At 47.2% G+C, this 14,060-nt stretch overlaps 1 protein-coding gene across 3 annotated transcripts in view; it reads left to right on the top strand.

Moving 5' to 3' along the window:
* rabl2 (RAB, member of RAS oncogene family-like 2) overlaps positions 1-14,060 on the top strand; it is a 92,733-nt gene that overhangs the window by 3,512 nt on the left and 75,161 nt on the right. For all 3 annotated transcript variants that reach the window (XR_011596273.1, XR_011596272.1, XM_070897282.1), the window contains exons 2-6: positions 3,390-3,419; positions 5,067-5,146; positions 6,026-6,105; positions 7,102-7,213; positions 9,923-10,020. Coding sequence is in view for 1 of the 3 variants with exons in the window: in XM_070897282.1 (XP_070753383.1) it covers positions 3,390-3,419; positions 5,067-5,146; positions 6,026-6,105; positions 7,102-7,213; positions 9,923-10,020 (400 nt within the window). In the remaining 2 variants the exon portion in view is untranslated. The remainder of the gene's footprint in view (positions 1-3,389; positions 3,420-5,066; positions 5,147-6,025; positions 6,106-7,101; positions 7,214-9,922; positions 10,021-14,060) is intronic.

The raw sequence follows: 14,060 nt of genomic DNA, 5'->3' as shown, positions 1-14,060 counted from the left end.
GTGAGAGAACCAACACGAGGGAAGAACCTACTTGACCTCGTTCTCATCAACCTACCCGTCGTAGGTAATATTGGTAGCTTAGACCACCACACACCATCTTCACACTGAGGACACCCTCCATTGTGTTGTGTGGCACTACCACCGTACTAAATGGGATAGATTCAGAACAGATCTAGCAGCTCAAAACTGGGCATCCATGAGGCGCTGTGGGCCACCAGCAGCAGCAGAATTGTATTGCACCACATTCTGTAACCTCTTGGCCCGGAATATCCCTCACTCTACCATTACCATCAAGCCAGGGGACAACCCTAGTTCAATGAGGAGTGCAGAAGAGCATGCCAGGAGCAGCAGCAGGTGTACCTAAAAATGAGGTGCCAACCTGGTGAAATTGCAACACAGGTGACTACATGCATGCTAAACAGCGAAAGCAGCATGCTATAGACTGAGCTAAGCGATCCCACAATCAACGGATCAGATCAAAGCTCTGCAGTCCTGCCACATCCAGTCATGAATGGTGGTGGACAATTGGACAATTAAACAACTAATGGGAGGAGGAGGCTCCATGAATATCTCCATCCTCAATGATGGCAGAGCCCAGCTCGCGAGTGACAAAGACAAGGCTAAAGCATTTGCAACCATCTTTAGCCAGTAGTGCAGAGAAGATGAACCATGTCGGCCTCCTCTGAGTTCCCATCATCATAGAAGCCAGTCTTCAGTCAATTTGATTCACTCCACGTGATATCAAGAAACAGCTAAGCGCACTGGAAACAGCAAAGGCTATGGGCCCCACCAACATCCCGGCTGTCGTACTGAAGACTTGAGCTCTAGAACTAGCCGCGCCTCTCGCCAAGCTGTTCCAGTAAAACTACAACACTGGCATCTACATGATGTGGAACGAGTGGAAAACTGCCCAGGTATGTCCTGTCCACAAAAGCAGGACCAGTCCAATCCAGCCAATTACAGCTCCATCAGTTTACTCTCAATCATCAGCAAAGTGATGGAAGGTATTGGCGTCAGTGCTATCAAGCGGCACTTGCTCGCCAACAACCTGCTCACCGATACTGGGTTCTGCCAGGATCACTCGGCTCACTCAGCTCCAGCCTTGGTCCAAACATGGACAAAAGAGCTGAATTTCAGGGTTGAGGTGACTGCACTTGACATCAAGGCAGCATTTAACTGAGTGTAGCATCAAGGAGCCCTAGTAAAATTGAAGTCAATGGGAATCGGGGAAAACTCTCCACTGTCTGGAGTCATACCTAGCACAAAGGAAGATGATTGTGGTTGTTGGACGTCAATTATCTCCTGTTCCTCGGGTCAGTGTCCTATGCCAACCATCTTCAGCTGCTTCATCAATGACCCCTCCATCATAAGATCAGGAGGTGGGGATGTTCGCTGATGATTGCACAGTGTTCAGTTCTATTTGCAACTCCCCAGAAATTAAAGCAGTCCATGCCCGCATGCAACAAGTCCTGGATGACATTCAAGCTTGGACTGTTAAGTGGCAAGTAACATTCGAGCAGCACAACTGCCAGGCAATGACTATCGGCAACAAGTGAGAGTCTAACCACCACCCCATGACATTCAATGGTATAACCATCACCGAATTCCTCAGCATCAACATCCTGGGGTCACTCTTGACCAGAAACGTAAGTGGACTAGCCACATAAATACTGCGGCTACAAGAGTAGGTCAGAGGCTGGGTATTCTGCAGCAAGTGTCTCCCCTCCTGACTCCCCAAAGCCTTTCCACCATCTAATAGATACTAGTCAGGAATGTGATGGAATACTCTCCACTTGCCTGGATAAGTGCAGCTCCAATAACGCTCAAGAAGCTCAACACCATCCAGGACAAAGCAATCCACTTGATTGGCACTCCATCCATCACCGGCGCACCGTGGCTGCAGTGTGTACCATCTACAAGATGCACTGCAGTAACTCACCAAGGCTTTCCTCGGCAGCACCTCCCCAAACCAGCAACCTCTATCACCTAGAAGGACAAGGGCAGCTTCCACATGGGAACACCACCACCTCCAAGTTCCTCTCCAAGTCATACACCATCCTGACCTGGAACTAGTATCACCGTTCATTCTTCGTCACTGGTTCAAAATCCTGGAACTCCCTCCCAGGCTCAAGGGGCCAAATGGCCTACTGCTCCGACTTCTTATGTTCTAACAGCACTATGGGAGTACCTTCACCACACGGACAGCAGCGGTTCACCATCACCTTCTCAAGGGCAATTGGGCCTGGCAATAAATGCTGGCCTTGCCAGCGATGTCCATTTCCCAGGAACTAATTTTTTTTTAAAAAGCAACGTGCCATTTGGCCCAACTGGTCGGTGCCAGTGTTTATGCTCACACGAGCCTCCTCCACCCTACTTCATCTAACTCTATCAGCATAATCTTCTACTCCTTTCTCCTCGTGTACTTGTCTAGTACAAGATAAAATATCCTTTAATGCTATCATTGCTCTCAATATGTTTGACATGAAGGCTCAGTTCTACACCAAGCTGGTGTGGCCTCTCATTAACCTTGGGGAGGGACAGTGTTGCGTAGTTGGAATTGGTGGTCTTGCTGGATAAGATGTTGGAGGGAGGTCTAGAACAAGGAAGGGGCCATAGCAGAGCAGAGGTATGGATATCCTGCTTTGAAAAAATACATCTTCAAACTCCTCGCCTTGGTGTTGGAGGGGACAGTGGAGTGAACAGGGGCAAGCCAGGAGTTGTCCTGCCTTCCAGGACGATCCTGGAGTGATGGGTGGTCTTGGCTGGAGAATGAGATCTGGTAATGCTGTGGTGGAACAAAATCTGGCCATCTAGATCTAAACCCCATGTGTATGAGCCACAATGCAGCTCACAGCACACTGACACAAGGGTGGTACATGTTCCAGGGGGACAGCAGGAGTGGGACATGGTGAGTAATTTGGAGGGGACCAGAGAAGTGAAGGTAATGGTGAGTGACCAGTTATGCTCCTAGTCGGACTTGCTCACTCTTCAAAACCAATTGCCCCAATGATAACATTGCTGTTGAAATTCAACGGGAATACAGGCTAAAGAAAGCCAAGGAGAATGTTGTTGATTTTTGGGAGTCCCAGAGGTTTGGGAGGTTTTCCCAGATGGCCGAGGTGGAGTTCCTCTTCCCCAGGGTTTTCCCTCATTGTGCTTAGCTCCTCTCCCTCTGCCTCTCGGTTTGTGACTAACAGACACGCAACCGCAACAGCAAACCATGCAAATGTGGGTCTGACACGGATTAGCCTGCGGTTAAACTGCAGGATCTTCCCTCCGGTCAGCGTGGTGGGGTGCTAGCACTGCGTGAAGTGATGAAATGGGGATGCAGTCGGTCCCTAGAGACCTGAAACCTGCGCTAACTTGTTTTGGGTGATATGTGTTTGCAGGTTGATGGAGAGGTTCCTGATGGATGGATAGTATCCTTTTAGAGCTCTGTACAGGGCAACGAGGTCACTGACTGAGAGACAGGAAACAAACCCTCATCGCCTGACCTCACCGGTTCTGATCGCCTGACCTTACCGGTTCTGATCGCCTGACCTTACCGGTTCTGATCGCCTGACCTCACCGGTTCTGATCTAATTCTTTCCCTAGCACTAACCAGATGAAGCCTGTTTTTATACCATTTGTGTGCTTCTCCTCACCACATCCTGAAGGAGAAATGCCCTTTGATCAAAGTACCCGCATAGTAAAAGTAGTGTTTCATACTAGAGCAGGGTTGGCCAATAGAAACTGCTGACTAACCACAGGTGTTGCTATGGTGACGCTGTTTTAGCCGCATGCACACATTTTAGTATAAAATGTCGTACATGCACTCACTATAGTTAAGAGTACTTCACACATGCATATTTACTTAACAGAATTCTATCAACATTCAGTAATCAAGGAAGTAAAACACTCAATAATTAAACATTTGCACACTCTGCTTTTCATTTTACCACTTTACCAACAAACGCGCAACAACGTCAAAGTTCACATGCCTTGCGAATGAGTATTGAGATCACAGGCCCGACATTGAGATTTAGTGCTCATTTTTTACTTACTAACCATGCATGTCAGGTAGTGTTTATGTTACCAGACTAGTAATCCAGAGAACCGGGCAAGAGAATGCGAGTTCAGATCCCACCCTGGCAGTCTGAGAATTTGAATTAAGTTTTTTTTTAAGTCTGGAAATAAAAAGCTGGCATCAGTAAAAGTGGCCATGAATTTGTCAGATTGTTGTAAAAGCCCTTGTCCATTAATGCCCTTTAGTGAAGGACACCTGCTGTCCTTAACCGGACTGGACCAATTGGTGACGTGGTTGACTTTAACTGCCCTCTGAAGTAGCCTAGCAAGCGACTCATTTGTATCAAAACTGCTACCAGCAGTTCAAGAAGATGGTCTACCACCACCTTCTCAGGGTAACTAGGGATGGGCGAAAAATGCCGGACTTGCCAGCAACACCCACATCCTGAGAAATAATTTTTTTAAATTGCAATTAGCCACGTGGCTAATGTATGTGACAACATTGGCCAGAGGAGCTACTGTGGTGTGCTCACTGTTGGGTCTGAATCACTGTTGTGATGTTTAGCTGCTAGCCTGTCCTGCCCCTTTAAGGCCACTGTTCAGATACTTGTTGTGGGGAAGTGGTCTAACTCGGCTCACCCAGCTAATTGTAGCTATTTATGAACTCCTGAGGTTAATTCATGCATTTGTAACTGCTTGTAACATTCTGGCTCCTGGTCAAAGGAACTCAGCATGAAATTTGAAAGCGTTGGGAACGCTCAGCAGATCAGGCAGCATCTGTGGAATGAGAAAGGTAGGTCAGAGTTTCAACTGCATGACCGTGCAATGCTGCCTCACCTGCACAGTGTTCCCAGTATTTTCTGCTTTCATTTCAGATTTCCAGCATCCGCAATATTTTGCTTTATGTTCCCAACATAAAATTACTTTCTTTTCTCTTTTTTTAAAAAGATTATTTTGCATCCATAACAAAGTGTAACTGCAAGTCTGGTATATCATTTGATTTAATCCCCGGCATTGTTTTTTATCTGTGTCAGTCTTTTATACCTTAACTTGGATTACAGTCGCCCCCAGCAGTTGTCCACTTACGCACTGACGCTGTACAAGTACACCACCACTGTCAACGACAAGACTGTTCTAGTGGGTGAGTCTTGCGTTCTTCAATTGCTCTTGGCCTTCACTATGAACCAAAACAAAGGGTATGTGGATGGTGGAGGGTGAATTGAGATTTTCCAGACTGCGATTGAGAGTTTTGTTTGGTGAGAGGATCAAGGGATATGTATCCAAGGTGGGTAAATGGAGTTGAGGTAAAGATTAGCCATAATCTAATTGATAGGTGGAATAGAAGAAAGAACTTTTATTTATATTGCTCCTTTCACAACCTTAGGATGTCCCAAAGCGCATCACAGCCAATGAAGTACTTTTGAAGTGTTATAATGTAGAAAGATCCCACAAACAGCAATGAGATAAATGACCAGATAATCAATTTTAGTTCTACTGATTGAGAGATAAATATTGGCCAACTCCCCTGATCTTCTTTGAAAAGTGCTGTGTGATCTTTTACATACCCCTCAGAGGACCGTTGTATCCTCAGCTTAATGTCTCATCCAAAAGATGGCACCTCCGACAGTGCAGGACTCCCTTAGTACTGCACCAAAGTGCAGCTTAGATTATGTGCTCAAGTCTCTGGAGTGGGGCTTGAACACATGACCTTTTGACTCAGAGGTGAGAGTGCTACCACTGAGCAAAGAGGCTCGAGGGGGCTACATGGCCTATTTCTATTCCTACGGAAGGACAATAATGTGAACAGTATTAATGGGTTGGAGACAATTCGATGCCCTTCTGGAGGGAGAAGGGATTGAGGCACGTGGGGGAGGAGGGATATGGTGAAAAGGAGCGTAAGGTTTAGGGCTATCGAAAATAACTTGTTGGTCTGAATCTCCTTTTATTTTAGCATTCATATTTAAAAATAAAAATGAATTGAAATTACAAATGTTGAAACTGTGGGTGTTTCCTTTCACAGACTTCTGGGACACAGCGGGACAGGAGCGTTTTCAGAGTATGCACCCATCCTATTACCATAAGGCACATGCCTGTATTATGGTGAGTCTTTGTCGATTCTACTGTAATGTAAAAGGTCGTTTCAAAAATCAAGATGTTTGTTTTTTGTTAATGCCTGACATAGTGGAACCCAACACCATGTTGCTCTCCAAACCCCGCACAGTGAGAACTTCTGTTTGCCTGAGATGAAGTAGACACTTGCTCTATATAGGAACATAGAAAACTTAGCAAAGTCCTGGGAGTTCAGGCACAGATTGTCAGAGCCAAGGCTTCAAGAGCCCTAAACATTGAGCTACAACTGTGCAGCCTACCAGCACAGCACCCGGTTCATCCCGCCACTGCTCATCCAGTCAGGTCCCATCGAGGCATTTGCTTGCAGGGTTATCTGGAGCTGAGTGGAAAGGATTCCAGCCCCCACTGACACACCTACACCTCCAGGGCTGTTGGTCACCAACAGTGTCCTGGAGTATCACACACCTGCCTGCCTCAAATATCGAGCCTGCCATCGAGATTGGTTTGGTTCAAATCTTCCATCTTCAATTTGGTCACCCTTGACTCAATGCTGAGGAGACTCTACCTGACTTTCAGGTAATGCCTTCCCACAGCCTCTGTCGCAAGGCTCTGACTTTCTCATCAGCTGGTCGATGGAGCAAGGCAGCAGGACCTGTGCAGGGCAGTGTTTGACGTGTCTGCCGCTTCAGTGTTCGAAACACCCACGTTCAGCACCAAATACCAGCTTCACTCTGTATCTAACCCGTGCTGTACCTGCCCTGGGAGTGTTTGATGGGACAGTGTAGAGGGAGCTTGACTCTGTATTTAACCCGTGCTGTACCTGCCCTGGGAGTGTTTGATGGGACAGTGTAGAGGGAGCTTGACTCTGTATTTAACCCGTGCTGTACCTGTCCTGGGAGTGTGTGGTGGGACGTTGTGGAGCGAGCTTTACTCTACCCTGTGCTAGCCAAGGCCATGAATGAACAGGACAGATACTGGTTTTTTTTTTAGAAAGAGAACTAATTTCCTTTTTAATTTTGAGTTTAGGTGTTTGATGTCCAGAGAAAGATAACTTACAAAAACCTGAGTAACTGGTACACAGAGCTGAGGGAGTCTCGGCCAGAGATCCCCTGTGTGGTCGTCGCTAACAAAATAGATGGTGAGTTCAAAGGTTATGCATCTAGCACAGTGAGACCTGAAGCCTGGTTCATTTTGCCCTGTAATCTCTAACTGAAATAGCAACTGAGCAGGAAAAGAGGTCATACGCTAGATGCTGATGTGAAAGATCATTCAGCCCATCTTATCCACGGGAAAGATTCCACACAACACAAAAGCAAAATACTGTGGGTGCTGGAAGCGTAGATTGGGTGACCGCTTTGCGGAGCACCTCCGCTCAGTCCGCAAGTGTGACCCTGAGCTTCCGGTCGCCTGTCACTTTAATTCTCCACTGCATTCCCACTCTGACCTCTCTGTCCTCGGTCTCCGACACTATTCTAACGAAGCTCAACGCAAGTTCGAGGAACAGCATCTCATCTTTCGTTTCGGCACTTTACAGCCTTCTGGACTCAACATTGAGTTCAAAAATTTCAGAACGTAGCCGCTGCTCATCTTTGCCCCCCCCCCCAGCCTCTTTTTTTTTCTCTCTCTTTGACTCTAATGGCAGTCGGTCTTTATCCTGCCATTCACACCCTATCTTGACTAATGTTTTTCTAACTCCTGGCATTACCGTTTGAATTTGGGCCATCATCCCTTTTGTCTCTCTAATCCCAACCTATCACAGACCTTCCCTTTTGTTCTTTCTTTCCCTCTCCCTTTCAGTGCTGGTTAATCTGTTCTTTTCGAACACTCTCCAGTTCTGACGAAGGGCCATCGACCCGAAATGTTACCTCTGTTTCTCTCTTCACAGATGCTGCCTGACCTGCTGAGATTTCCAGCATTTTCTGTTTGTATTATGGAAAGATTCCATAGTTTTGCCCCATCACCATATCCAGCTTAAATCATTTCAGGAGTTTTTCCCCCCACTACCCGAAATGGAGGTCCATTCCACTGTTGTGAAAAATTTCCTGAGATCAATCCTAAATGTGCTTTCCCCCCGCTTTGAGCATGTGTCCCCTCGATTGGCCATGGTTTGATTGGTCCTATACCATCTACTGCCGTGTATTCCTCTGTGAGGTGCCATCTCAGTTGTTTTTTTCTCAGTTGGAAGCCCCAAGTTTCTGCAGTTTCATTTTCCCCATAGTGGGGTCAGCCTGGTGACTCTTCACTGCAATATCTTCAAGCCTTGGAGGCCAAGTCATGGCAACCAGGAGTTGAGGCAGAAGACTCTCAAGTGTCAGCTTGCTCAGTTGGTTGTACACTCACCTGATTCAGAAAGCTGTGGGTTCGAGCCCCATTCCTGGACTTGAGCACATAATCTCGGCTGACACTCTCTGAAGGAGTGCTGCATTGTCAGAGGTCTTTTGGATGAGACACTAGACCCATCTGCCTCTTCAGTGGTTCAGGTAGATGATTAAAGATCCCTATTGGAAGAAGAGCAGGGAGTTCCTCGGTTTCCTCAACTAACACCATCGAAACTGGGTGTTCATCTACTTGTTTGTAGGATCTTGCTGTACGCATGTTAGCTGCTGGTTTTGCCTACCTAACGATCCAAAATAGTTCATTGTGCGTGTAACACCTTGTGGTGCTTCGTAGAGGGGTGAGAGAGAACTAAAAATTCCAGGTCTGTTCATTCAAGAGTGGACACAGGTGTCCAAGTGTGGTCTTTAGAAGATCTTCCAATTTTCAGTAAAAGCCTGATTTAACTGTGGCCATATAAATAGTGTTTGCCTAGACCCTCCCTTTTCAAAAAGCTTTGTATATAAACCCGCCCCCCCCGCCCCGAGTTCAGACCTATATTCACTTGCAAAGTGGCCATTGGAAATAGACGTTTTCTGCTTCCCACCCCCGGCCCCACCCCCTCACGATTGCTGGCCTTTCACCTCTCCGGGTGGCTGACCTTTCCCCTCTCTAACCCAGGGTTGCTGAGGCCAATTGTAGTGGCCCCTACTGCTGGCCTGGCCGAGGTCAGCCAGCTCTGCACCGGACACCGAGCCTCATCCCCTGACCCAGAAATAAAAACATCCTTTCTGACGATGAAAATCATTCTTTTGCTCTTTCCTCTTCCTCATCTTCTCCTTGAGTGCACTGTTTAGCTCAGTTTCAACTTGGTGAGAGAATTGACAGGAGCCTAAGTGGCACAGTCATGCCATGCTGAGGTGGCGTGCCCTACTTACTGGAAGTTTCAGGAACCCCTCCCCCCCCTCCCGGCGGTGAGGTGAATCCCACCGTCTGGTCTTGAGAGCCCCACTTCATTTTACCAGAGGTTAAGGACCCTTCTGTTTCACAGAGTCACCTTCCTAGGGTTCTGCTTGGTGGACGGGACGGAGGGGGGATGGACTAGATGGAGGCCGGGGGAAGGGGACGAGGGAGTGGCTAGGGGACGGGGGGGAGGGGACAGAGGGCGTGGCTAGGGGACGGAGGCCGGGGGGGGGGGGGGGGGGAGAGGGGACAGAGGGTGTGGCCAGGGGACGGAGGCCGGGGGGGGTGGGGAGGGGACAGAGGGTGTGGCTCGGGGAAGGAGGCCGGGGGGAGGGGATAGAAGGTGTGGCTCGAGGACAGAGGCTGGGGGAGGGGACAGAGGGGGTAGCTAGGGGACGGAGGCGGGGGAAGGGGACAGAGCATGCAGGGGGAGGTGGAGTGTGAAGGGTTGAGTGCCCTGCTGTTGACTGAGCCTTGCTTGGGGGGAGGGGGGATGAAGCAGAACTTCTAATGGGCACAGTGACTGGCGATGCACTCCTGAATGAACCTCTCGCTGCTCCCTGTCTTCCAGCCGATCTGAAAATCACACAGAAAAGCTTCAACTTCGCCAAGAAACAGGGGCTTCCCTTTTATTTTGTGTCAGCGGCAGATGGGACCAATGTTGTAAAGGTAGGTGTCATCCTCATCATAGGCAGTCCCTTGAACGAGGATGACTTGCTTCCACGAGTTCACAGATGTTTCGATGAAAGACCCAATGTTCCAGATCCTGAACTGCAGTTGAGGGGGTGGAAGATGCCTGTGCGTGAATTTTTTTAACGTGTGGTGACCGTTGCACATCAGCCCCCACATGGGCTTGACAGAGCTTGGCCTTTATCCAGTGGCAAAGGTAAACCAGGATGACTGGAGACCTGTTCTGCTGCACGGACCTAGTGCGCACACATATCGCAGTGAGGGCTGGCCCGCGCTACCGTTTAATGTTCTCCTGTAAAGGATTCCTGAGGCTCTTTAGATCCTCTGGAAGATGTTCAGCCATGAACTCATTGAATGGCGGTGCAGGCTAGAAAGGCCGAATGGCCTACTCCTGCACCTATTTTCTATGTTTCTATGAATGGGCGTTGCGAGGGGTTCCTCGTATAGCCCCAGGTCCGTTCTTATCTCGTCCGTTAGCTTCTGGGTAACTGTTTTTCGTGCGTGAATGTACATCATCCGTACACGCCCGATTATCACGGGAAGGTCGCTGCTTCTCCCACTGAGGCGTATCTTCTGGTTCTGTAGGTATTCAAGTCCAACAGCGTACCGTCACGCTGTGTCACACAACAGCGTACCGTCACGCTGTGTCACACAACAGGGTACCGTCACGCTGTGTCACACAACAGGGTACCGTCACGCTGTGTCACACAACAGCGTACCGTCACGCTGTGTCACACAACAGGGTACCGTCACGCTGTGTCACACAACAGCGTACCGTCACGCTGTGTCACACAACAGGGTACCGTCACGCTGTGTCACACAACAGCGTACCGTCACGCTGTGTCACACAACAGGGTACCGTCACGCTGTGTCACACAACAGGGTACCGTCACGCTGTGTCACACAACAGGGTACCGTCACGCTGTGTCACACAACAGGGTACCGTCACGCTGTGTCACACAACAGGGTACCGTCACGCTGTGTCACACAACAGCGTACCGTCACGCTGTGTCACACAACAGCGTACCGTCACGCTGTGTCACACAACAGCGTACCGTCACGCTGTGTCACACAACAGCGTACCGTCACGCTGTGTCACACAACAGCGTACCGTCACGCTGTGTCACACAACAGCGTACCGTCACGCTGTGTCACACAACAGGGTACTGCACAATATCATCCCAATGACTCACTGCAGGATCCTAAGTTGAAAAGCACAGATTGAAAAATATAATTAAAATGCCATATTCTGTTTACTCTAAATATTAGTGATGCACAACGATAGTTCAGATATACCAACATAAGCATCCACTGACCATAAATAATGCAAAATCCGTTCAATTATCTCCCCCTGTTTTGAACAGAAAGTCAATCATTGCCTCTTAACAAGTTGCTACAACCCCAGTAAGTTGTTACTGGAGTTCGCAGTTGACAAACTGCCTTTAGCCAGGCCTTATAGTTGTGGAATTTCTCTCATATAAAGACGCTGTTAGATATTGTTTCCAAACATTCGATTGCAGCCCTATGATTGGGAACATACATAAAATAAACACCTTTCCGATTTCGCGACTGACCCAATGTTTTATTTCTGCGACTTGTGCCAGTGCTTTAGATTTATTTTAGCAGCGGCTGGTTTTATTTATTCAGTCTACGTGGGTTTTATTTTTATGAGCAGGTTTTTGGGGGGTGGGAGAAGGAGAGGTGAGAAGCTGCTAAACCCGAATGAATTGTCCCAATCCCGAGGCCCGGGCACCGTACCTGCTCTTCCAGGTTTCTTTTGTACAGCCAGCTCCTCGGTTATTTTGGGGAGCTTCTTTAAGGATTTCGGGTCATTTCCGAACTCATTCTCTACGAACTCGGCCACGCACTGCGTTATCTTGTAGCTCTCTGCCGGCTGCCTCTCCGCCGCCATTAGCGGGTACGGGGGAGTCCCATTGTTGTGTAACTGAAGTGCTGCCACCAGTTGGGGCCATGCTGTACACTACTGTGTAATGGTCGGCAGGGGATTAATTATATAGCCTGCCGTGTAATCGGAAATCTTATTCTCATCTTTCGAATTAGCTCTATGTTCAGTAATAACGCCCCTTGTGGGGCAGTGAGAGGGTAGTGCCATAATTCTCCACTTTCGTCACAGAAACTTCACGAAAAGTAACATAAGAACATAAGAAATAGGAACAGGAGTAGGCCATATGGCCCCTCGAGCCTGCTCCGCCATTCACTATCATGGTTGATCTGATCATGGACTCAGCTCCACTTCCCCACCCGCTCCCCATAACCCCTTATCCCCTTATCGTTTAAGAAACTGTCTATTCCTGTCTTAAATTTATTCAATGTCCCAGCTCCCACAGCTCTCTGAGGCAGCGAATTCCACAGATTTACAACCCTCTGAGAGAAGAAATTCCTCCTCATCTCTGTTTTAAATGGCCGGCCCCTTATTCTAAGATCATGCCCTCTAGTTCTAGTCTCCCCCATCAGTGGAAACATCCTCTCTGCATCCACCTTGTCAAGCCCCCTCATAATCTTATACGTCTAGCTCTACCTTTAATGCTTTTCCTTGAAGGGCGTATGAATGTTGAGCATTTGCCCTGCCCACATGCATAACAGTGCATTTAACCAAGTTATACATCACTTGCCAGTCACGAGCCCAATCTCTCAACACATTAGGATTTGCCTGAAGTAGACGAGCATAGACCTTCGTATACTCTTCACATTTGCAGATTGTGCCTCCAGCAGCTACATCCAGATTATTAATAAATATAGTAACGAGCAACTAATACCAGAGGCTTCGATCTTGTAGAGAAGCCTCTTGTGCAGGACCTTATCAAAAGCTTTTTCGAAGTCTGAGTAGACAATATCTATGGGACTTCCCTCATCCACCAACTTTGTAACTTCTAGAAAAATGCAATTAAAGTTGTAAGACACGCCCTTTTTATGAAACCATGCTGGGTATCCCTAAAACCCCTCTCCTTATCCAAGCATTCATATATTGCACCCCTAATGATTCCCTCAAGCATCTTGCCTATTACTGATATCAAACTAATGGGCCTATAATTACCCGGCTTCGTCTTGTCACCTTTTATAAAGATGGGGTCTACCTTAGCCTGCTTTCAGTCTACAGGAACCATTCTGGAGCGCAGTGAGCTGCTAAAAATATAAGCTTGGGGCTTGCAGAGCACATGTCCCATATCCCGAGGGCCCTCGGGAGGTTATCAACCGGCCCAGCTGCTCGATCTATTTTCAAGTTCTTATTCTTTTTAAAACAATATGTTCATCTATGTTAATAGTACTAGTTTTGTTAGTAACATTATTAAATTCTAATAGTCAAGCATCATCTTCAAAGGTGCAAAGTGCTCATTTAATATTTCTACCATACCCAGTGAGTCCTTTATAACCTGTCCTCGAACACCTTTCAGTAGCCCAATACACTTTGACAGTTTTCTGACTCTTCACATAATTGAAAAAGCTTTTCCCATTACTTCCACAGTTGGCAACGATCCTTTTTTCCATTAGCCTTTTTGCTTATCTTATAGCAGCCTTTGTTTTCTTCAGTTCCTTGTACTCATCTCTGTTTAGTTGAATCTTAAATGCTTTCAATTGATAGAAACATTTCTGTTTATATCTTGTTTGTCTTTGTACATAACTAGTCAGCCACCTTGGCTTTTTCTTACCACACTTCCCTCTTTTGACTTTGGCTTAGCTTTTTTCTTTACACCTCCGTAAGAATTAGCACCTTGGGATGTTTTTCTATGTTAATGGCACTATATAAATGCAAGTTGTTAAACCATTTTGAGAGTGTCTGTCTATCTTAGCCTTGAGATCTAGATAAGCTTTCAGTAATGTGTCCAGGATAATGTACAGTAAATTCTGTCTGGTAATTATTTTTAATCTACTGGAATATATCCTTTCCCACCACAGCATCTCTCTATGGTCTCCGAAATAGAGCAGTACATCAGACTGTGTTTTAAGTTTAAATTTTAAGTGAATTTATTAAATAATGAAAAATTACATTCAGTCGAAAG

The sequence above is a fragment of the Pristiophorus japonicus genome, chromosome 13, assembly GCF_044704955.1.
Source record: "Pristiophorus japonicus isolate sPriJap1 chromosome 13, sPriJap1.hap1, whole genome shotgun sequence".
Classification (NCBI taxonomy): domain Eukaryota; kingdom Metazoa; phylum Chordata; class Chondrichthyes; family Pristiophoridae; genus Pristiophorus; species Pristiophorus japonicus.
This window is presented reverse-complemented; position numbering and strand designations above follow the sequence as displayed.